This window comes from Nestor notabilis, unplaced genomic scaffold, assembly GCF_000696875.1.
Source record: "Nestor notabilis isolate BGI_N333 unplaced genomic scaffold, ASM69687v1 scaffold12144, whole genome shotgun sequence".
Classification (NCBI taxonomy): Eukaryota; Metazoa; Chordata; class Aves; order Psittaciformes; family Psittacidae; genus Nestor; species Nestor notabilis.
Window position 1 is genome coordinate 1 of NW_009926926.1, and position 24,360 is coordinate 24,360.

Consider the following 24,360-nt stretch of genomic DNA (forward strand, 5'->3'; position numbering starts at 1 on the left):
AGCCTGGGTTGTGCTCTTCCTTAGCTTCCAAAGTGTCGGTGCCAGGGCATCGCGCCGGGTGTTGCTTGCTAGGTGCCTTGGCACTGCTACAGGTACCCCCTACTTGCAGCAATTATTTGTGCATTTGCAAAGGTAAATGTGCCAAATCTGTTGTACAGAATGCAGATGGTTGTTGGCACTGTTTATTGCTTTCACACACACTTTTCTTGAGCACCTGAATGCACCAATCCTGACAGTCTAGTTGTAGCAATGTAAGCCTGCAGTGTAGCGATTTAGGTGTAGCTTAACTGCTGCCAGTTAAAGATTATTTTCATCATGCTGTTCTGTTAACCCAGCATGACCTACCTTCTCTCAGTTTCCAGAGAGAGACCTGTGCACTTGTCCCCTCAAAGGGTTGAGGCTTTTGCTTGTTTCATATTCTTTAATCACCCTCTCTCTGAAGCTGCTGTGTCATAGCATGGCTCTAAACCCAAGAGCTTCAACTAGTGCAGAAGGCAGTGTGGGTGCTACTGAGGGGCCCTTCCCGTGCTCTCAGTGGTGGGGAAGAGGATAAGCAAAAAGGTTCTCAGGATTCTCTTCTATTACTTGCAGGTCCCTGGAACTAAAGAGGCCCCTGGAACCAAAGCTTTGGCTCCTCAGGTCCTTATTTCAATAAAAGTAACTGTAAGAAAACTCCAGGTTAACTTGTACTTTGTTTTTGAGTGCTGTAGGATTTCTGGAGCATGAACATTACAGCTTTAGAGTCTGCATGAACTTCTCTAGTGTTTGCTCACTACTGCTCAGTTCTTGTTGCCCCAGAGAAACAAGGTGATACATCCATGTCCAGGGAGTGATTTAAAACTTCGTGAATGCACTGTAGGTCATAATTTTATCATTAAAGCTCTGCCAAATAACTCTTGAAAAGGTGGAAGGAAATAAAACTTTTCCATATAAGAATATTGAGAAGTTAACTTAAACACATTCTACTGACATCTTGTTACCACTTAACAATTGCCCTAGAAGCAGGGGAAGTTACCCTGAAGAGAACCCTGACCAAGGTTTTCCCAGGGTGAAAAGGAATTGCCCTTGGGTATTCCCAGAGTCCAGAATAATCCCAGGTGAAGCCAAGTCCTCAGCAAAGATAAAAATGCCTTACGCTGGCCTGCTGCGCTTAGCCCTGGGGAAGGTGCAGGGAGGTTGGTTACTCTCCTGGCGTACCTCGAGTGGTTTTTTAGTTTCTCTTTTCATTTCTCCCCTCTTTTTTTCCTCCAACAGTTACATTCTAAAGCAACAACATCAAAGTAATTTTTTCACTCCCCTTAACCACCGTAGTTGCACCTCTAGAGAAGGAGGAGTTGGAATTGCACGATAAACAAGCAGTCCATGCAGTCAATCTTTATTATAGCAGTATTCTCATATTCACATCAAGTACATAGAACTTTTTGCCTTTTATATAATACAGAGTTCTTTAAATAACTTTACACAGAAATAGTTTTCTTCAATCTGAATTCAGCTATCAAATTTTAATATGTTTTAAGTCTCCATGCTCTCTAACCAAACTGGACAATATTTCCCATTGTACAAATTTACATGAGAAAAACTCCAAAGTACAAATGAAGGGACAACAAAAGTAGCAGGGGAAGGAACAAACCAGAAAAAGAAGTTGTATTGGCAATTACAGGGGAAACTTGAGAAGGAAAGAAGAGGGGTTGCCATGACCTACGTAACAGGAAACCAAAAATAAACATTTTGTAATGAATTAAAAAATAAATACAAGTTTCAAAACAATTACTCCATTGTAGATTTTAAAAAGCAGCTATGGAAATCTACTAACACAATTGGGTTGGTGGTTTTTTTTTTTCTTAAGTAACCAGACTGGACCTTCTACTTCGCAGTTACAAGCCCCTTGCAAACCTCTGGTGGTCGAAAACCAAAAAAATACAGCTGAAAGGAATGTGTTAGCACAGAGTTTAAATCGGTGGGACATACATTTCATTGCACTAAGGAACAAACAGACAGACAAAAAGAAATCAACTCTGTATATAAATTTCCCTTTCCTCTCCTTACTAGATACTTTGCCTCTCATAAACAAGCCTCTGTATTATGAGGTAATGCCATTGTCTTGACTATATATAAAAATAATAAAGTTTAAAGGTTATAGATCTCTGTATCTATAAACTTTAAACAAGCCAGTCCTCTCTTACTCCCCCCATGGGGTCCAACTACGGAGTGCTACACCTTCCATCATTCTCTAATGAAACATACACATTGTGCCTCTCATGGAACCCCCAGGAGGCTGGTGCACCTTCCCAAATCTAGGAAAAGCAGCCTGCGCTCTAGTAAGAGAGAGAGACAGTGCAAGTAATGCACAACAGATTACAAACACCTATACCTGCTCCTTCAAAACAAGGCAGAGCCACAGAAGGCAGCAGTGGCCAGCCTGCACGTGTATCTATCTGGGCAGAGGGGAGGAAGGATCCAGTGGAGCTGCCGATGACCCATTACTTCTGCGACTACTGAGGGAAAATGTCACCTGCGCAGCCCTGGGAGATCACAACTGCCCCCGACACGAGGTGGGGAGGGGCGTCACAAGGGGAGGATGAAGGGCCTGGAGGAACACTGCACTTCTGTCAGGGCAACCGCAGTGCAGGTGGGCTGGCTCCTGCCTCCCCAGCAGCACGGGTCAAGTGCTGGATCCCAACAGGACCTCCAGGGTGGCAGGGAGCAGGGGGCAGGGCTTTCCCCGATCCCAGCAAATGAGATCAAAAGAAAAGCAACGTTAATGGGGGTTGCCAACACGTGCAGATTGGGCACTGCTGGCTTTCTGTCAGTTGAGGAGAAGTGTGCAGAGGGGGAGGAAGGGGAGGCAGGTAGGACACAAGGCTCATGAAGGAATGATGTGCTTTTTTTTGTTGTTGATTTTTTTGTGTCTTTTTTTTTTTTCCCCCTAAAGGTTCACAGCTTTGAATAAAAAAAGCACATTTATTGCACTTACATTTTATTTTAGACAGAGTTAATTTAAATTATGCCCTCGGAACCCCTCCCACCATCCCAAAATAACCCAAGTTTGGTCCATTTTGCGCTCTAGACCCAACGTCCATGCCCAGCTGGTGGGCTGCATTTCTTCTCCTAATGTTCCACTGAACTCCCAAAATACAGAGACAGATCTTTTTTCAACTAGGGTGAATACACAAACGCAACACAGAATAACAACATCTATCAAAACAAACCCCAACCATTTTCCAAACCCAAACAAAAAAGAAAACAGTTATTTTTTGTGGTTTACTCACTCAAAAGCAAATGTCACACAAGGCTTATTCTACCGTACAGCTGCTGCAAACGGGACAAACTAGACCAAACGACCGGACAGGCCACTGCTGGCTCTTAAGGAGGCTGGATGAGCTGAACACACTGCTGCTGTGACGCTGTGAAGCAAATACCTAAGTAGTTTAGAAGGTTCTAAACCCTGCCATCAGCTCCTTTCTCTTAGGGAAATAGTTTATCAATCTTCTATATGTACTTCTAGTGCAGAATTTGGGGTAGGGAGAAGGATTCCAGAGAGATCCTGAAACATGAGTAAAACGTTTTTTACACTTTTTTTTTTTTGCCTGAAAGGAACAAAGCCAAGTTAAAACTGCTCCGAGATTTTGTATGAACTGTGTATTCAGACATAACTTCATAATTTACAATTATGCCCAAAGTCTTGCCCCAAAGAAGAAAAGATCTGAAAAAGCACTAATACCAAAGCCCACTATTTTGTCCTTTATGGACAGTAGGTAAATATGACACTGATAGGTAGGTACTGCTGTAAGTTTATGTAACAGGTTTGAAACTTGAACAAATCAAATTTAAACACACTGGTGGTCCCTCAGCTGACAAGACACCTACCATCTCCCTCGGTTAATGGGCAATAACAGTATGTGTCACTCTAAGAGGCCCAAGAGCAGCTAAGGAAACCTGCTGATGTTCCAGAAAGCAATTAATTGCACTTTCTGGGCCAGGGAATTAAGTGTATGGTCTGATATATGCACACTTGGATTACACAAGTACTAGCCATCAATTTCTCCTCATCCAGCTCTCATTTTTCATCTACAATCACCTTCCATGATGCTGTAACAGCGTAACTTCGGGTGTAACTTTGGGATTCTCCAGAGCTTTCCATTACCTTCCTTCAACAAGATCTTTGTGTCTTTGGAAGGGGAGGAGGGCTTATTCTAAATTAAATGAATCCCATTTAACTTTGGATAGAGCAGGTACCAAGCAGCAGGTTTACTGTAACTGAATTAGGAATCCTTCAGTTCTAGCTTTGAAATGGTAATAGGTGTTTTGGGGAATGCTCTCTGCCCTCCTTGCTACTTTACAGAAGTTTACAAACTCCAAACTACCTACCTATATAGTAATAGCTATATACAAAATTACTGCAGCAGAAGTAAACCAAAGCCACTGCTCTAGTTACAAAGCACCTGGTTTACATTCTGTTGTACTTTTTAAGGTTGCAAAGGCACATGATCATTTTGGCAAACTGCAAAGACTGTTGGGGGGGGGATCCCTACATAAACCATTTAACAGAGGGACAGTCTTGGTAGCTCTCTGTTCTAAAGAAGAGAGGCTAGTTTTCATGTGAATTCGCTCCTGGTGCACTCTATATTCTGCAGTTCTTAAAGTTTTGTCCTTCCACAGTTTCATAGTTATTTACTGCTGTCAGGTGCTGACTTAGTAGTTTCTGCATTAGCATCGTTGAAACTTAAATGCAGGGAAAAAGTTTTAATAACTTTGCTCTTTTCATAATGCCATTTACCAGGTAAGAAGCAATAAAGATAGATGTTTAAAATGCATGCCAAAACAAATGTGAAGTGCAAACGTATATTAACAGGACTGCAGTCAATGGAACGTTGATTTCAAAACTTCTATGTATGATGCATAACAGAAAACTGGAACACCCAGCACCTTCAAAGTGATGCCCTAACAGTCCTCTCATGCAACTGCTTTTTGACTGAACTTGACTGTGCCTAGAAGCTTTGCCTGTCACATTGTGCTACTGGTGATACTTTTTTCAACAGACAGAAGACACGTCATCTACAGTACTATGAACAGTTTGTGCTAGACATGCTGTGCTCACACTCAAGAAGGCAATGAAATCTATAGGCTGCAAAAGTGTGAAATGTCTACATGCTTCTTGCCTAAATTTAGCCCCTCCAGCTATCAAAACTTCAGTTTGTACTTGTTTGTGAGGTGTCTGGCGATCTGGCTTCCCCAAATATTCTGTTAAATGCTGGATGCATTGACATCAACAGGTAAACACAGAAACAAACCTATTTACGTGTGATCTTCAGTGTATTTTCTTCCCCTGATTTGGGCGTTTGTGGGAAGATGTGGCATTTATCAACAGTCAGCATTTCACTCATTTTATGGCATGAAGGCCAAATTCTACCTCTAAGGAGCATGTACTAATGCAAGTAATGTTGACAGACCACGATAAGCTGGCAGTATTTGGCCTCAAACATTCTCCATCAGCAGCAATTGGCAGAGCATTCACATGCAAGGAAAGATGATTTTAGGTAAGCGTGAAAAGCAGAAGTGGCTTCATTTAATGGCCTGCACGAGTTTAGTAAAAAAAAGAAATGACAAGGCTAATCACATCTGGGGCTATGTAGGACTTAATTCACACAGAAATGACTTTCAAAATAACCAGACCTCTATGCTCATACCATCTGGTTTAAGCTCTACTATTACGTTCCAGTTCCAGCAAATATGCCACAGGAAACGATCCTGTACTGACAGGGAAGATGTAACAGATAACAGGCCTCTTCTAACTGTATGGAAAAGGAAAAGCAGATAGAAAGGTACATGGGGGGAAGGTATATGTGTGGTTAATAAAGGCATGAATAGGCGGGACTGGATACCAGTAGTTTTGCAAATGATTAGGTACTAGATACAGTAAAGCTAAAAGCAGTATGACTGGATGTCTGTCCCAACACACACACAAAATCATAGAATCATCATAGAATCACAGAATGGTTTGGGTTGGAAGGGACCTTAAAGCTCATCTGGTTCCAACCCCCTGCCATGGGCAGGGACACCTTCTACTAGATCATATTGCTCCAAGCCCAGTCCAACCTGCCCTTGAACACTGCCAGGGAACTAACATTTCCATACTATGGCATGCACTTGTGGTTAGGACATCACCGAGAAGCTGAGAAATTTGGTGTAATGGACATGAACATATTGGTCATTTCAGTTTATCTCCTTCATCCTACTGCTATACAGGGCACTCAGTTCTTGTCTACTCTTACCTCCCCATTCACTGAATGTCTACAGGGCACCTTTAAGACTGGTTCTGATGGCATGCAGGACATCCAGAAAATCTCCCAAAGGAAAAGGTTTAAAAAAAATTAAAATCCCAATTATTTACAAACCAAATTTCTTCCCAAGTTTTGTATGAGTATTACATGGGACCTTTTACAGACAAACACACACTACTAACAGCTATCTGGAGGGAAACAAACAAATGTGAAAACCAGTAGAAATGCATCCTGACAGGACTTCTCTAAACAGCAGCCAAACAACTTGCACATTCCACAGGGAAAAAGAAGAAAACCCAAACTCCCACTCTCCCTCCCAAACCCCCAGAAAAACAAAACTACAAACCCCATAAAAAAACCCCAACAAAACTGAAACCAAACAAACTCCAAAACCCTAAAACAAAACAGAGATCCTGTGTTACTTATAAAGTGCTTTGCATGAACAAGGATAGCAATTTTCCTTGTGCTTTTCCTATGGGCTCAAGAAGCATATTGTAGACTAATGGGTAATGAATCTTCACCAAAAATAAGTACATTTTAAGCAAAGGTGAATGAAATTCCTAACAGTTTTATTTTAGCAGACAATCATCTGCCAGCATGACCTTGTGGAAGGAAACCACGGCTTTTAACAAGCTCTGCGAAACAAATGACTGTTGAACCACCTTGCTCCAATAAATTTCTTTCAAGAGAACATTCATTTCCAGTATGCCCGACACCTACAAACGGGGCTACAGAAGGAGAATGAGCAGCGACTACTTCATCCTCTGGGAGTCTGTCTGTGAATGCTCCCACCAGCCTGCTGACCACAGTGGCCCCAGGCTCCTTCTACCTCTTAGGTACTGGCCTCGGATGATCACCAGGGAGCACTCTGGTTTCACCGTCTGCATGCCACAGCTTGCTCATCAGCTTCTCCACACTGGAAAGTGGCTATTGCTACTGTTTAAATTCCTGCCAATTTCGATAAGGAAAAAACCTTACAGCATCTGAAGACCCACAGCAGACAAGAAAAAAATTGTGCTTTTTTTTTTGTTTGGTTTTTTTGTGTGTTTTTTTAAAATGCATCCTGTACACAAAATCAATTCTATTCATGTACCAACATGAATCACTTCATTCTTGTAGTGACTATCAAGTCATTCACTATTGCTGTCTTGCTAATGTTTGTGGAATTAATATGAATACACAGTATTTCAGTTATAATTCCCACTTCAGATTAGTCCGGTCCCTATAACTCCAGTAAATATTTACTGGCAAATGTAACAGACTACCAGCAACACTGCAGAACTCCAGGGGTTTAAAACTACGTCCCACTACCGATGTGCGTTTCTCCCTTCACCCGGGAGCAACCCTCTACAGACAGAAACAGTCCAGCTCTCCCAGGAAGGGAAGGACAGTGTCCTCACCCAATACACCCATGTTTAGCACGGACACCACATTCACACACATTTAACTCCTTCATTTATTTGTCATGATTTTGATTAACACCCCTCGCCTCCTCCAGCAAGAACCTCCCTGCGAGCGGTGGGTTCGGTTCTCCTGCCTCACCTACAGTGGTACAGGGCAGATGCGAATCAAACTCTGAAAACTTCTGTTCGAGCTTGGATTTCTTTCTCATGTGGTCTGACTTGCCTCTGTACAGATAATTTACATGTAATACCACATACCAGAGAACTCTGCAAACAGATCACATCACAAGATACTCTAACGAGAGGTAAATGATGTGCAGAACTTTATGAGTTGGGGTTTTTCTTCTTCCCTGACTGGGTTACTTGTGAAAAAGCTTTCAACCATTTGAAAACCAGGATTGGAAGGCAGGAAAACAAAGCACTCTAGTGGAGATACCGCCACCTTCATCCCAGTTTGCAAAGTGTACAAAAGGGAAAGACAAACGGAAGGGAAGAGACGACAGGCAGAAAGCCGTGAGAGGAGAAGTAGTCAGCGTAGATCCAGCAAGTACCGTTTTGTTTTGATCTAACAACTTGCCATTAAGACAAGATGCTCCATATTTACACACACACTTATCAGAGGACGTTTAGTTAACAGGATAAAAATCCTTTAAAAAAAGCTCTTGAAAGTACCAAAACATAATTTTTCGGAATGTCTAATTCTAGGGGGGTTTGGATTTGTATTCAATTCAACCTGAGAACTTTTTTCCCCGTTTATGAAAACATTACATCTTGATAAGGTACCTGGCATTAACCTGCACCCTCGTTTAAAATAAAACTTTTAAAGTAGGTACATACACCATTCACAGTCTGTATCGGGAATTCTACAGACTTCAGATGCTGTGGTAGCATCTTTGATAAGTACATTGTATCTCATGATACAAAAGAAAAAGAATAGAAGAGGACAATCTCGCTACATTTTTTTGTTTTTCTTTTTGAACTTCAGTTTGTTGCTGGACCAACAAAAGAAGGATCTACCTAATCCTTCTACAAGATGTTGTATATGCACACACCAAGAAAACACTGGAAAAGGAAACAGGTTAAGGTTGGTGGTTGTTGTATGTGTTTGAAGAAGTGAGAAAGTAAATCTGAAAAAAGGTGCAGCAGCATCCCCTTTTCCTTCAGATTAACCTCATTGCCTTAGAGTCACATCTTCTCCAGCTCCCATCACCCCCCACTTTTAACTTTATCGGAATAAACCCCAATAACATAGACAGATTTAGGTGTTTGATGTTGTAATACAGTGAAAAGGGGATACTGCATTGTCCGTAAATCAGTGAGTACACCGGGAAAAAAAAAGATCAGAACAGAGGATGATCCTTGTAAATTAGCACTCATCAGATTTTCAGCCTCTGATGGTACGTTGTTAGAGGGAGAAAGCCGACCGGCAGACCGTCCAAAGCAAGTCTCCTAAGTTGCAGCAGCAGTTCCATCCCCTCATGCCCGAGCACCACAGTCAAACCATGAGCGCCCTCTCCTCTCTCCTGGGAATGATGCCAACGGCACAGGCAGCCACTGCGGGTCTCCGAATGCACGTGGTGGTTTGTGTTGAAGGAGAAACACTGGCAGCAGAGGATTCTGGTTCCCAAAAAGGTACTTTTTCCCATTGTGTTGGACTGGCAGTTCCATTCTGCTCCACTTTTAAGCTTATGAATATCTTTTCTAAATTACTTTAGGTTTTGTGGAGCAGAATAGAGTTTGGATGTTAAGAAACTGTAGGAACACAAGACTTAAATAACAGAGTGGGTGCTGCCATGGTGCTGTGGCTACTTGAACGCTGCAAATTCTCCTGTAGAGGGAGGACAAGAGCTTGGTTTAAAAAGGCGGTATCAGTTACCAGGTGGTCAGAGATTTTCTCTAGACTAGTTGAACATTAGGTTGAATATAAAAGATGTTAAAAAATGCAAACTGTTAAAATTAAAGCATAAGAGAATACATAGTGAGAGAACATTGAATACAGACCCAGCATATTTTACTGAAAAAAGGATTTCTTGAAAGCAAGCTGTACCCATTCTTCCCAAGATAGAGAGGTCTGAAAGTTCAAGCGAAGTCTAACTCATTATGCATTTGCAAATGTGCCAGTTTAATTTCACTTTAAACTCCTTATTGCACATATACCCTCCTGAAAAGCATCAACTGCAATAAATGCGTCAGGCTGCAAACTGATTTCTAGTCTGGTGTAAAACTGGTTTAATAATGAAGAGCTATCTGACACACCTGTTAACCTTTAAACACTGTACAGTAAAGTGCCTGAATATTAGACCCGTATTAAAGAATGCTGGGATCTGGTTTAGAGACCAACGTAGCAACCTACGGTGAGAAAAATAAGAATGGTGAGATTGTCTGCTCACTCTCAGACCAGGAATTAGGCCTTGCTAATAGGGAGCACAACAAATAAAGCAACCCCATGCTTCCTTCAGAATTTCCAAATAAACTAATTCTATGCAGTGCTTTCACATGCAACAATCTCCTGAAATTCTACAGTTTATTTAGTGTCAGCATGCCACGAGATAGACTGGTCGTCCCATTTCAGAGATGAAGAAATTATGGCACAGAATAAAACTGCTTCCCAAAAATCTTCAGAAGTTTGCCAGAACATTGAACAGAAGCTGAATCTAAGACACTCATCCTCTTCATCTTATACTTCAGCCAAAAAACTCCCCTGCCACCCACAAAGAAATTGTATTTGATCAGATTTTTAGGGAGGGGTGTTCCACTATGCTTAACTAAAAGGACTCAGGAGCAAGAGAAAAAGAAACATACATCTAACTTCCCTGTGCTGGATTTCACATGAGGTTTGGGTTAGTTTATGTCCCTTTCTTGACAGCACTCCTTGGAGCTCTGCTAATAATGCAGGAGTAAGAAGCAGACATCAGAGACCCTTTGTTCTGTTTGACAGAAGCATGTTGAATGCCATTACATCCTAACAATTGTTCCCTACCATGCTGTCCTTCCATCCTTTCAAGAGCAAGTGTTTTGTTGGTTTTGCTGCTTTGTTTTTTCTTAAGATTCTTATTCTGAATATTGGAAACAAACCATAAACATCCCTGCAAACAGGATTTTAGGCTAATAGCATTAATTCTACGGAATGTCTTGCTCTATAAAGAAGAGAACCAAGAGTTACCAATAGACTGCATGAGGAAGGGGGAAGAAACTGCATCTACACAGGGCCTGGCAGGGAAAGCTAATTCAGCTGATCTAAGGGAGCTTGAAGAAAGCAGGGAGAGGGCTCTGTGTGTTTGTAGGAAATGAGAAGGGAGTACACTAAGTCAAAAGTAAGGGTGGCTGGCACAGGCGGCTGTGGCAGACCTCAAGCTCTATGTATCTTGATAGATTGTGGTGGTAGGTTTTAGTTTTAACAACAAAAGAGTAAAAACTTCACAACGGGTCTAATCACTTATTTTACTAGTTCTACCAACAGATAAAACCCTTGCTCTAAAGTACTCGAAGTATTTGCTAATTCTTCTTGCTTCTCTCTGGCACATTTCACCCATTTCCCAACTCTCTTCACAACATCTTCTAGAAACAACTCATTTTTGGTATTTTTTTTTTGTTTAATCTTTTAAGACAAGGACGAAAAAGTCATCAAGTATTTGCCTGTGAGGCTAATTTTTAATAATGACATTCATGCTTAGCTACACTTTCAAAACATGCTCTACTTAATTTATTTTTCAGTCTGCCTTCCTAAACTGCTGATTAAAGACCAATTTATAAACAAGAGATTGCTCCCTCATTACTCATCTTGTCCTTCTGCCCATTTCTGGTAATAATTCAGCTTTTAATAGTCATACAGGGATTTCAGAAGATAAAAGATGAACCATTAATTGGGAAAGAGCAATGGAAAAACAGGATCAGAAGTCAAGAAGCATTTCAGATAAAATGGTAGCTATAAAAAGGTGATTTTTAGACTTCTCTGCCATTTAAATAAAACCTTAGCAAAGACATTTTCTTTGACAAGCTAATGCTAAATCTCCCCTTTCAAAATTCAGGTACTACTCTGATCCCAAATCAGTAGGAGACCAAAATATCTAATGATGGGATTATGTTGATTTAACACCTATGAGATGCATTAGCAGTAATGGCTTTCCCTAGATGAAGAATGTTGGTTAAGATGGCGACATCCATCCACACAACAGGAATCTTCCATCCTGCTGGGTGTTGACAGGACTTTCTAAGGAGAAGCTAAAATGCTTTGTGTCACCTTTTCTATTCTGAATATGTAAAATATTTGCAAGATGGTTCTTTGATCTTCTGAAAGAAAGAAACTTCACCTGTAGGAGATGGAGAGAGAACACAGGGAACCTCTTCCTGAGGCTTAGATGCACACACATAAATGAAGCAACCTGAACTGTGAATCTAGCAGGACAGGAAGGTCATGCCCAAGGGCAATGAATAGATGAAATGAAAACCGCTTTAGGAACATGACCCAATATGCCCCATCCTGCAGGATCATTCTGATTCTGCCCTGCTAAATCTTTGGGCATGGTTCTGTGATGGCCAATGTTAATCTAAACTGGGACTACTGCAGTCCCACTCTCCCTCCTGCCCGTTGTGCCACACTGCACTATCTGATCCTGAGGCAAGATGGCTCAAGGAGATGACCTAGCAAATACTAGGTTAGGTTGGTGGGAAAGAAGAGTTTTTGGAGAGCTGCTCTGTTGATGGTAGGGGAAAAACACTTAGCTGCGTGGAATGGACTAGTGGAATTTAAGAACATCTGCCAGTGCAAGGGTAAGGAGCTGGGCTGCTTACAGTGAGATCAGCTTGCCACAAAGCTATAGAACCACATACTTCACGATTTGGGATGCAAGAAAAACCCAGACATTTTCAGTCATTGTGATCCAGGCAGCTGATGTGCTTTTTACCAAGTAGACCTTCAGATACTTGCTTTGACTGGTAACAAAGCAATTCCTTTCCAAAGGATGAATAGCATTTGAAAATCTACACTTACAGAGCCCTTTCAAGTTAGTTGCTACAGTCTTTTCACACATTGCTACAGTCTTTTCACACTTGTCACATGAAAAGTAATGGGAAACTGTTTTAAATGCACACTTTCAAAAACCTGTACTAAAAAGATGAGAAAAGTTCTTTCATTTTGTGCCCAAACAGTAAATTGTAAGGGCATGACCTGAGTGAACCTGCTTCCCATAATTCCCTGAAAGATTTAAGATGCAGTTACCAATCTCTACTATCACAGATTTAGAAGTTACCTGGACTCACGAGATTACTAGGTATATGCATGACATCTTAACTGTACTCCTCATCTCCTTATCCTGGGGTAGATGGGGTAGTTTCTCAGAAGTATCGTAAGGATAAGAAAGTTTCCCTTCCAGGCCCATGCCAGCCTTGTCTACCCAAGCAGAGAGTAACTGATTAAAGAGAAACACCAAATTCCAGCATCTTGCTTGGGTTACATTCACAGGAAGTGTGGCAAAGAGGCAATTTTCTGTTGGATCTCATGCTGACCTTCTAGTACGGATGCCATTCACTGGCTAAATAACAATTTGGAACACATTCTGATGTGGACAATTAGTATCCTCAGAAGACTACACAGAAGCGCTTATGAGGACCTGGTCCTTCTAGAAGGTACCAAGACAGATTTTGTTCCTACACTGAGATGCAAGGAAGTAGAGAAAAAAGGAGCCTCACATAGTATAAACTACCCCTCCAGGAAAGCCAGGGATCCTACAGACCTGTTTCCAGGACTGATCAGTACCTGTTTCTAAACAATACAGCTGAGTTACACCTTTGAGAACACTGACCCAAATCCACAGGTGTATTTAGGCATCTTCACCCTACATATGTTCCCAAATATCACTGAAGCAGCAATTACAAACTACAGAATTTAAACTCCTAAATGCCTTTATGTCAGATAAAGTTAATGGTCCACAAAACCCAGCCTCTTTTTAGGCTTCATAAAGTATTCAGTGAGAAGCTAAGATCACATTATGGTCATGGATTCCAAACCATGGTCAATATGTAAGAACAGGTGATACAGGAACAAATCTAATACACTGACCATACATCAGGAAACATGTTCAAGTCTGTCTCAGGATAGCAGCATTTTTTCCCCAAAACTGTAGTTCTGACAGTACAAAAGAGGACTCTTAACAAGGAGGATAACACCTCTCCAAGGAGTAACTGCTTTGAACTGATCTGGCAGACCTGAAAAAGAGTAAGCTTGGGCAGGGCAGTGATGATGGTTCTGCACTCTCTGTAACTCCCCCTGTGGTTAAGCCTTTCCTGGGTGGAATGCCACTTTTCTAGATTCTGCAGGAGACCCAGTGGCACCCTCTTGCTCTTACTGGGATGGGCACTGTAGCCTGTACTGAATATCATACTTCAAAGCCTTGGGAAGCATTTTTCCTCACTGTCTAGAATTAAAAATAAATTAATTAGTGAATAAGAGGGGGAAAGCCCCCAGTTAAATCCTGTTTTCATGTTATGACAAGTCTGCCAAAATGAAGTGAAGCTACCAGAAAGATGGGAAACAGATTTTCTATAACAATAACAATTTTCATCTTCCATCACTATTTCCACACAGATAGATTTCAACAGCTGAGTTTTCTTGACTAACAAGATGAGAAGACAAAAGTTAGTTTCCCAAACCGTTCCAACAGCAGAAGCCAAGAAGATCATTAGAATCTGGCCAGAAAATGTAGAAATTACCTACATCTCTTCAAGCTCTCTAACTCTGCTTCCTGTTTTAAAAGGCTCAGTTGCCAGACAGCAGAAAACCAAACCCTTGTTTGAATTCCTGATCTCTATCAAAAGACTATTGCTAGCAACATGCAAAATCCTATGCATGTAAATTAGAAGCCATTAAGAGCACTCCTGGCCTTTGAAGTTCTAACAAGAGCAGCAAGAGCTTGTTTCTGATGCAGAAGAATGTGTGAAAATTAATAGCTTAGCAGTTTAAAACAAACAAACCCATGCAACTGACTTCAAAATATGCAAGAACACAGTCAATAACATTATTGTTTTCATATTTGACATCCAAGACTGATACAACCTGAACCACTACTCTGATTCACCTGTTCCAGAGGAATGCTCCAGGGAAGAAAACAATCTTTAAAGTGAGCTCACAAGACCTTGGTAAGGTGTCTAGCTTTCTCAGTAAGCTACTTGGTCTGATTCACTTCTAGTCAAACTAGCAGCTTTCACATGGAAGTGAAAAAAACCCAATTCATCACTAAACAGAAGCATGTTCAGCGGTATTCTTAACAATATTAAAGTAATTAAATCCTTTCATCTTAACAGAATTCATGGTATAATACTGATTGCCATGAAAACAACTGTTATTCAAATCCTCTATTCCCATTACGGGTGTTAGCAGCCTTTTTCTCTTAAAGTATTTGGTTATGCTCGAGATTTAAAATGTTTGTGTTCTTTTTAGATTTTGAAATCCGTGCTAACTGAAGGATAGAGGCACCATCACCAGTAATAATCTTGCAGTTCAGCAAAAGCAGGTTCAGAATTTATTCTATATTGCATTGTAATAGAACATTTTGAGATGGTTTAAAGCCCAACAGGTCAGGGTATATAGGCAAAATAAAACGTTAAAAAATCCCATGCCACCACTCCTCTGCAGGAAGAGACATTCTCTAAACTGCACTATTCTAAACTTCAGCTTTCAAAATAAGAGCCACATGTCACTAAGGTCTTTCTCTGGATTGTGTGTTGCATCTGCTCACCTCTGCTGAAGTTTCAACTGTGCTCAGGCTTGAAGGTAAGTTTATTTTTCCAGTTGCTTCTCACACAGCATTACTAATGGAGAAATCTAAAGCCTATTACTCAAATATAATGACCTCAACTGAAGTAGAAAACCCCAAACCATCATAGCTTGAGTAGATTAAAATCAAATACACTCTAATTCCAATCAACAAACTGGGCAAAACCGACACAGGCAAGCAAAAATGACACCCAATGACCTTATGAGGATTTTTGCTTGTTCTGAAGTGACTTTTCCCATTTCTCTTATCTTATAATTCTTCTTGTGCCAGCTGCTCCCAGGGCACTTGTTACCAACATGGACTTTGTGCTCAGGACATTCAAGGCCCAGTGTTAGGAAGTGAGTCTTCGTTCCCTCAGTAAACCTTAAAAACATAGCTGGTAGGAACTGAGAACATACACGTGTTGCACTCACAGGATCACACCAGCACACAGACACACAGGCACATGCTTTCACATTTCTTTTCAGTGCACTGGAAACCCACCGTATCCCCCTGCTTGGATGGGCGTTTTTGGAGAAGCACAAGCATATAGACTAAAATCCTCTGTCTGGAAGCCAGCCCGGTTTAACGAGGGCTCAGATGCACTGCGGTGAATTTTTGGCAATGACCGGGCCAGAAGCTCAATGGAGGCAAGAATCTAAAACATGTAGAAAATAAGCGATCAAATCCATTGTCCAAAGCTGTAACACTCTCTTAAAACCAAAGGCAGAACATCAACTAACTACAGAAAAATATTTATAAACAAATTTGAACAGAAACATTAAAAAATAGATTACTGCACTGTGCTCTGATGTTTGTAACCTGAAAAAGCTGAAAAGGACATTTTGGGAAAAAACTGTCTCATTTCACCCATTTAAAGGGCATACTGATTTCCCCCTGTAAGCACAATGAAGGTAGTTGCCTTTCATTTTGCCTCCCTGTTCATGCACTTTCATTTTGCATCCCTGTTCATTCCATCACTACAAATAAACACCGCTTTGCCAGCTTAAGTTTGCTTAATACCATTCAGCATAAAGCCAGCAGGTGGAGCTCCTTATTTTTTTGAAAAAGCTTTGGTTACATTAGGAATAAAAAAACCAGGTCCCCCTCAAGCTTGTAGAACCCAAACCTTCCTCAGCGGGCACAATAAATCCAGTTTTGTGACAAAACTACCAGCTTGCCTTCATAAAGCTTAGGGGAGAGCAAGGAGGGTGGTATAAAGATTTCCAAGAACAAGTTCCAATTTGTGTGTCTAATTGTGATTATTAATTTGACTGACTCCCTATTGAAACTTTCTCCAACACAAAAATGCTTTTGCAACTATACAGGTCATTTTAATACCTGCTTTCTGAATTGAAAAGAAACATTTCTAATTAAACAGCACTAAGCAGGTACTGAACCAGTATTTTTATGAAGTTTTGAATTGACCAGTGAGTTCATAACTGATCTTTAGTTTTAATATTTGAGTTGCAAAGTCTACTGAGAACTAAAAAGGAACATTTCTCACCTGTGGAAAAAGGGGTCTCTCATCTCTTTTCTTTTTTAAGCATTCTGCCATTAGTCTCTTCATAGCTTTTGGACAGTTGCTCCGTACTTTGCTGAGGTCTGGAGATAGGTATCCTCGTCCCACCATAAAAATTATCTTTATTTAAGGGGAGAAAAGATGCAAGGGGAAGAAGATGAGTCCATAAAACAAACAGTAACAAAAGATTAACATTTTGCTAGACCATTTTGGTCCCAGCAGCGAGTTTTCTGCTCCCAGGAAACATTATCTGGTGCTGAAATTGCCAAGTTTCTTGGAGTAATGCTTGCTAAACCTATTCAGTACAGAGAAAAAAAATTAGATTTTTCCTCTTCCTCCTCCAAGGAGAGATTTCTGTGAAACTTGAACACTAGTAAATGATTACCATTTATAGCAATAACCATCTAAGGAGCGGTTCTTCGGTGTCAAAAACTGTCACAAAAACAAGAATAAGCAACTCTGTGGCAGGAACAGAATGCCTAAAAATAAATATTCTGTTTTATAAGTCAACAGCAAGTTCACACAGAAAGGTATTTTAAGAAACACACGGACTTCAAATATTAAGAACCCTTACCTTTTGAGAATAACTTTTCCACCACAAAAGCTTATTCTTAACATCTGGCCACCTTCCCCAGCCCCCCCTCCCCCAAAAACCACAAAAGCAAAAGAGAAACTGCCTCTCCTCTGTAGAAGAGGAGACAGACAGGCTTTGTATTCTTACAGTAATTCCTTTAACTTAGAAGGCTTATATTTCACCTAAGGATAAAAGTTAAGCATAGAATAAAGTAAACTAATAGAAAGCAGGAAAGCAAAGCATAAATACGGTTACTGTTCTCTTGGATATATAAAAAAATACCATCAAACATCATCATGTCAAGCCAAGGTCGAATGCAGTGTGGTGAGTACTGCAGTTGCACTGACACTAAAAACTCCTGTCAAACTAGCTAATCAAAGATCCATTCATGCTGCAGCAGATAATCACTACCTTTTCTGAATCCTCAGACAGACCCAGCAGGTGTATCGTACCTTATATTTAATGAAGTCTAACTATTTTGTATCTTGACACTGGCAAAAAAAACCAGAAAACCCCCACACCCCAAGCAAGCTGTACATTTTATTTGTACTAACACAATCCTGGTCCCTTTTCAACTTTCTGATTCAGTCGCATCTGTGCTGGCATCAAGAAGGAGTTTAAAACTCCCATATGGTTTCTTCAGAAATCCCCATGTGCCAGAGTAACATTTCATAGTAAAGAAAGACTTGTCTACCCTATCCCTTACCTCTGCTGCAATGAGACTTAACCATCTAGAAGTTACTCTTCTCTAAAGAATTACACTACTTAAATTGAAACTATTAAAAATTCATTATCTACGTTTCTAACACTTCCTTTACCAATAATACAGGGTTTAAACTTTTATTCTAACTAGAGAAAAGAAAGTATCACTAAAAGAACAGTCCTAGTCTGTGTAGAAAAATCTCTTAAGGGGAGAGAAACAAGAACCATGTTTGCTCATGAAGAATCTCAGTTGTGCCATAGTAGTTGATGTAGATGCACCAACAGAGAGTGAGCAATATTCCCATCTTCTCAGACAATCGACTGGGTGTGCCAAAACTCAAGGCATTAAATCACACTTTATATGCTGGCTTCACCTGCAATTTAGAACTTCCTTCAGCACTTAATTGTTAGCACCCGCATCACTGGGTGATTTTCAAATCTCAAAAGGTAAAACCAAAACAATCTCCTAATGCTGCTTTTAGAAGATTATACCCATCTGGCCAGGAATCTGGACACTTCCCATCTTCCAAAAGGCAAACCCAATTAAAAATAAAAATAATTAAAAAAAAAAAAGAAAAAAGGGAATCACTCGAAATTTGATGACTTGGAAGTGTTCTGACAGATACGGAAGCAGCCTTATAAACTGGCATTCACAGATGAACGTTGCTATGGTTGCAATTCTCAAGTACCGACAGCAAAAAAACAAGAGATGTGGACACAGAAGCAACATAAGTATATCACCACCCAGACACAGAATAGTTTACACCAAAGATCTTGATGCACAGATACTATTTTCAGATTAGACAGAGAAATAATGAATCAGATATGCCTTCACAAATGTGCCTATCCTGTGGAGATACATTACAGGCGTATGGTACTGTTAGACTTAAGGAATATTTGTTCACAATTAAGTAATCTTATTACAGAATTCACACACTCTGCAAACTCCATCAGGCAGGATTTGAGAAATGCTGGTATCCTGAAATTCAGTCAGATGGTGCATGCACTCCTCACGATTGAAATGAATACAAAAATTTCAGCAAGATGATTGCTGTTCCATTTTGTCAGTCCTGTTGCTGAACTCAATTCAATGCAAGGGGCGGGAGAGGAATAACTCAACATATGGAGGATCATTCTGCCTTTGCATAACTATTCTAAACTGGATTACTATTAAGTAACCTGCTCTCTCCCTAATAAGTATCCTGGCAACCAGCTCAGAAGCTGAAAATCTATACTTGAAGTAAAAAAGGACAAAAAAATACCTCCTGTGAAGTGAATTGATGCTACGTGGCTGAGGCAGATCTAGAAAACTTAGAAATGTCATCTCATAACATCAGAAACACAAATCAAACGTACATGAACTATCAGTAAGAGAAACACAAATCAAACACACAAACCATCAGAATGTGTACTTCACAAGGCTGAATCTATCTCTCTGTTTCAGGCCACAGCTGACTGAAGTCAATCCCCTCCCTTACCTGGTCCCTGTTGTTGATGTTTGAGTATGGTAACTGTCCAGTCATCAATTCATAAAGAACAATCCCAAACGCATACACGTCCGACTGAAAGCTATATGGGTTTTTATCTTGCATCCTAATAACTTCTGGTGCCTGTACCAGAAAAGGAAAGAATTAGTTTTTATTTCACCAGGTTGGGCTGCACCTCACATACCAGGAACAAAACACAGACTTGTCCAGAATATAACGGTGCAAAGCCCACTCTTGCCTTCAGATGTTACTGCGTCCTAATACAAAATGGATGTTAATAGGAATCTCAAAATCCACTGGTTCATTTTAGCTTGGGAATTCCTTTATTTCTCTAAGAGAGAAAAAATTACCTTGTCCAGGCCAAGAAGCTATTTTGAAACTAGAATTACAACAACACTGAAAGTAATGCTCACTAACAGAGTCTTCAGGGTTTTTGTGGAGAAAAGGAAAAAGCAGAGTTGCAAAGGAGGCTGCACTTCTTAAAACTTAAGTAAGTTGAACAATCTCTTGAGAGTAACTATGTTTGAATCCTTAAAACTTAAAGAGCACCCTCCTTTTGGCTGAGCTAGTTCCTCTGCTCCTTTGTGGAACTTTTTCTATGGCTTTTCTCACCTTCTCAACCCTGGATTAATCATACTCTTTTTTTCCTCAGCCACCATTTAATTATCAGTTTAAACCTCAGAATAAGGGATGAAAACGCTAAAGTTTTTTGCTGACTACCAGAAAACACATGCTTAAAGAAGAACTAAAAGCATTCATTTAGTAATTCATATTACTGTTTGTCTTTTCCATCTTAAGACACCTTGTGTATGTCAGTGTGCTGGAGAAGTAGTCTTAGAAACTTTTGCCAAAAGCAACTAAATTCGTTGAAACAAACTCACCACTTTCCCCTTGCTTACCATCCATAGAATAGATCCAGACAACTGCTCAAACTGATGGGATCCACTCCATCGTGATTTCACTGTAGCTAGACCAAAATCACCTATTTTTACTGTGAGGTCTTCATGAAGAAATATATCTAAGGGGGAAATGTTAAGGGAAAACAAACAAATGGTACTTGTCCTGTTCTATAGGAACAATAAACAGCTACAAATGTGCAACAAGAAACAACAGTTTTAACGATCCACCATCATTAAAGAAGGTTTTCATGTAATACAGGTTCTACACAGTCAACATGGTGAATTATGCTACTTTAAGGGTTACAGAAGTTAACAACAGGGCCAGTGCTGAAAGAACCATGGCAAGGTGGCTTTCTTGAAATGCCATATACAAGAAAAGCTAAAAACATCCCATGAGTGAACTGGTGTAATCTTTCATTACATGCAGAAACCAAATGATACAAAAATCTTTGTGATACCACAACAAAACTCGCTGTGTTATGGCAATTGCATCCATAGACATAGTAAGTATTCCTTACTTTGCTACCAGTGATACTACCCCTTCTCAGTGTAATTTCAACTCAGGCAAATACTCACACATGAGCAGCATTCTACATCAGTAAGGTCATTTCGGGCAGAAAAAAGCAGAGCAAACCAAATCAAAAAACCCAACCCCCAAAACCCCAGGAATGCTGTCATCTTTCACAGTCACGTCTCTGGGAAAGGATACTATTACTCTTGAGGTCTCTGTGGATGATTGACTTGGCATGCAAATAACTGAAAAGGAACATCATAGATTAGGTGGATTAAATGATATTTCACTAATCAAAACCTCAAAATCCACTGTATTACTGAAACACAAATTCTGTAGATATTCAGACTGCACGTATTTATCAAGGTGGTAAAACAGCAGTAAAAGTCTATAAACTAAAGCTTAGCTTTCCAGCTCAAACCTGAAGCTACCAACTTCTGCTTTTCAGTTCTAACTCAATATTCAGAATAAAAGAACTTCAGTAGTTTTTGACATGCTATTCAGTGCTGAAGGTTCTGCCCCCAAGCCTTAATAGTGACTGGCAAGACACAGCTTTATGTAAGGTGTTTCTAAATTGTGGGAGCTAAGTGTGCTTCCCAGTCTCAGCATGTACTGAAGTATGCTGTCTGCCTCTTCATATGGAACTGGGAAAAAAGATCCCTTGATTGCAGACTGGATAAATAAACTGCAGAGAACACAGAGAAGACTACTTGCCCCACAGCATAGGTACAGCCTAAATTAGGCAACTAGTCTCCCATGACTCTCTGTTTAGCTAATGAGATTTATGTCTCTGCTTTGAATCACGCTCACAAAACAGCCTCTGCATCTCCACTACCTACAGAGGGAGCCTGGGCAGATGAGCAGGCGAACAGAAGGCTGAGGGTGGTTGCTGTGAACACCCCTCCACCTCTTGATTGAAAATGTAATAGAACACTTAGTAGAAAAATGGCCTGATGAACTGCAATCATCATAGTGGTTTTCCAGATGGAGCGCAATTTCTCTTGTCTTACATCAGTCTTCTGATTTTGGCACACAATATTGGGCTAGTTTTGTACATTCTAACTCATTTGCCCTCTTACGGGAGTAAGGATTACTTACAGTGCTTAGAACAAAATAAGTATGTTTTCTTCAAATGCTAAAATCTATTACCTACAAGAGCTACAATACTAAAAAGGAGGAAAGAAAGAATTGATTCTTTTTCCTATCAGGGCTGTCTGCCTTCTGTGATAACTTACAGGATTACATCCTCTTGTTCACAGGGCGTTTTTTCTTAAACTATGTTTTAACTCCTACTGTAAGACTATCTGCACTGTGAAGCTCATAAAGCCTGGAACACTAATTTTTGCTCAAAAGATTGAAAGGTTAACTGAACTAGAATTATCTTTATTCTACTATTTAAGACTGTATTTCCTTGACGATTTGTAATTCCCTATGTTCCAAAAAAACTGAACACAGTCTATTTTACTTATCAAAATAATAAACACTTCACCAAATACTCTGATCATCAAGGCAGGACCCTGGGCTTGGTCAAGTGAGTAGATAGTTGGCCTTATTTGCCAACCTCAGAGTGTGAAGAAAGTAAGTAAACACTGCCCCAACACTCATTTGCAAACAAGTAATACAATACTTACTCCATGCCTTGTGCAGTCTGTCGTGCAATATCAATTAGTTTGATCATTTCAAATTTGGTCTCAATGATGTGTAGATGGTGATATAAGCTGGACCCCTCACACCATTGTGTAACTATAGCCAACTGGGGTTTTGTTGAATAACCCATGAAAAGCAGGATATTCACATGTCGTGTTTTCCTGTTCAAATGGGGGTGGGGGGGGAAAGGTCAGAAGGAAATCAGACGGATCACGTAATCAGGAAAAAGTCAGGCAGATCTATCACTGTCTAAATATATATTTCCAAACAGAAATAGTTAGGTCAATCTCAACTTTACTAAGATAACAGGATAACCTGTTGCTAGATGCAGTTTAATGAATTATTCCAGCAGTTAGCCTTTCTGATAATGACACAGAATAGCTATTCTGGGGTAAGTGCTGCTTTTCCAAGCAACCCAGCACTGGACTGCTCAGAAGAGGCTGTTACCACTAGGTCTGCCCATGGGACAGCAGCAGTTTGCAGGCAGGTCTGCTTCTGTGTAACTCCAGTCCAGCTAGGAGATGTAGCTTCCCAGAAGGAGGACACCCAAAATGGAATTCCAGTCTCAGAGGCTTCCAGGAAGGACAACCCTTTTATCAACACACCCCAGAAAGCCTCTACTTCCAAACTATGCACTTAGATTTTTTTCAGAACTAACATTTCCTGGGGGAAAAAAGCTGACCATCTCCTGTTCACCATGTAGCTTACTGGGGATGCTCCTCCAGCACATGTGCTTAGCTCAGCAAATCAGTTTTCCAGAGGCAAAAGCCTCCTTTCTATTTTATTTCTTGAACTGAATTATGCTTGAGACTGCTCAAGACTGTACTTGGATACTGATGGTCTTCCCCAATAAACATTCTATTGTATTGTATTGATGGATCCTTTTAAGAAATGAACCCAAGATAAAGACTTCCTCTAAGAAAGTACAAGTAGTAGATAGGAGAAAAGGGTATCAGGAAGTGACTTTGAGAAATACATTTAAAAACTCCCAAAACTCAAAGAGAAGTCAATGTTACTGAACAGAAGCTATTAAACAATGAATAACGGGCAGCAGTGTAGCTCAAAACAATTAGTCATGCAATCCTTCAACTTCAAAACATGGAGATGAGAGTAAAGGAAGGCCTAAAATTCACACTTAGGCTTGACTACACCCTGGGGATAGTACAATAGCTAAAACCAGTCCTGTCTTGAGTTTTTGGACATACATATATTCACAACATGGGTGTATAGACAAACACACGCAGCGGAAGGAAGAACTAGCAGTACATACAAAGAAATATTTTTAAATGGCAAGTTATAGTTTCTGCCTGAACTATTATCACACAGGTATAAGACCAATGTGTTTTAATGGAGATCTAAAATTCAGTGATTAATAAAGCATAAATCTTCACATTATTTTATGCCATTAAAAATATTCTTACCTGAGCACTCCTACTTCATTTTTGAAAGCCTGTAACTGTTGAGGTGTGGGTGCCGTAACATTCAACATTTTCACTGCCACATCACCTTTAAGATAGCAAGTTTTAATAAGTGTCATTGATAAAAATTCCTCTATTGAGAAAATGCTATATAAAGCATCAGAA

At 40.2% G+C, this 24,360-nt stretch overlaps 1 protein-coding gene across 2 annotated transcripts in view; it reads right to left on the minus strand.

The window, feature by feature from the left end:
- Nucleotides 1–8,932: 8,932 nt before the first annotated feature.
- Nucleotides 8,933–24,360, minus strand: part of BRAF (B-Raf proto-oncogene, serine/threonine kinase) — a 60,171-nt gene continuing 44,743 nt past the window's right edge. For both annotated transcript variants that reach the window (XM_010013821.1, XM_010013820.1), the window contains 8 exons: nucleotides 24,199–24,283; nucleotides 22,762–22,938; nucleotides 21,329–21,375; nucleotides 20,620–20,738; nucleotides 19,712–19,843; nucleotides 16,943–17,077; nucleotides 15,940–16,093; nucleotides 8,933–9,512 (listed from right to left, as the gene is read on the minus strand). In XM_010013821.1, coding sequence (XP_010012123.1) covers nucleotides 9,490–9,512; nucleotides 15,940–16,093; nucleotides 16,943–17,077; nucleotides 19,712–19,843; nucleotides 20,620–20,738; nucleotides 21,329–21,375; nucleotides 22,762–22,938; nucleotides 24,199–24,283 — 872 coding nt within the window. In that variant the 3' untranslated portion in view covers nucleotides 8,933–9,489. The remainder of the gene's footprint in view (nucleotides 9,513–15,939; nucleotides 16,094–16,942; nucleotides 17,078–19,711; nucleotides 19,844–20,619; nucleotides 20,739–21,328; nucleotides 21,376–22,761; nucleotides 22,939–24,198; nucleotides 24,284–24,360) is intronic.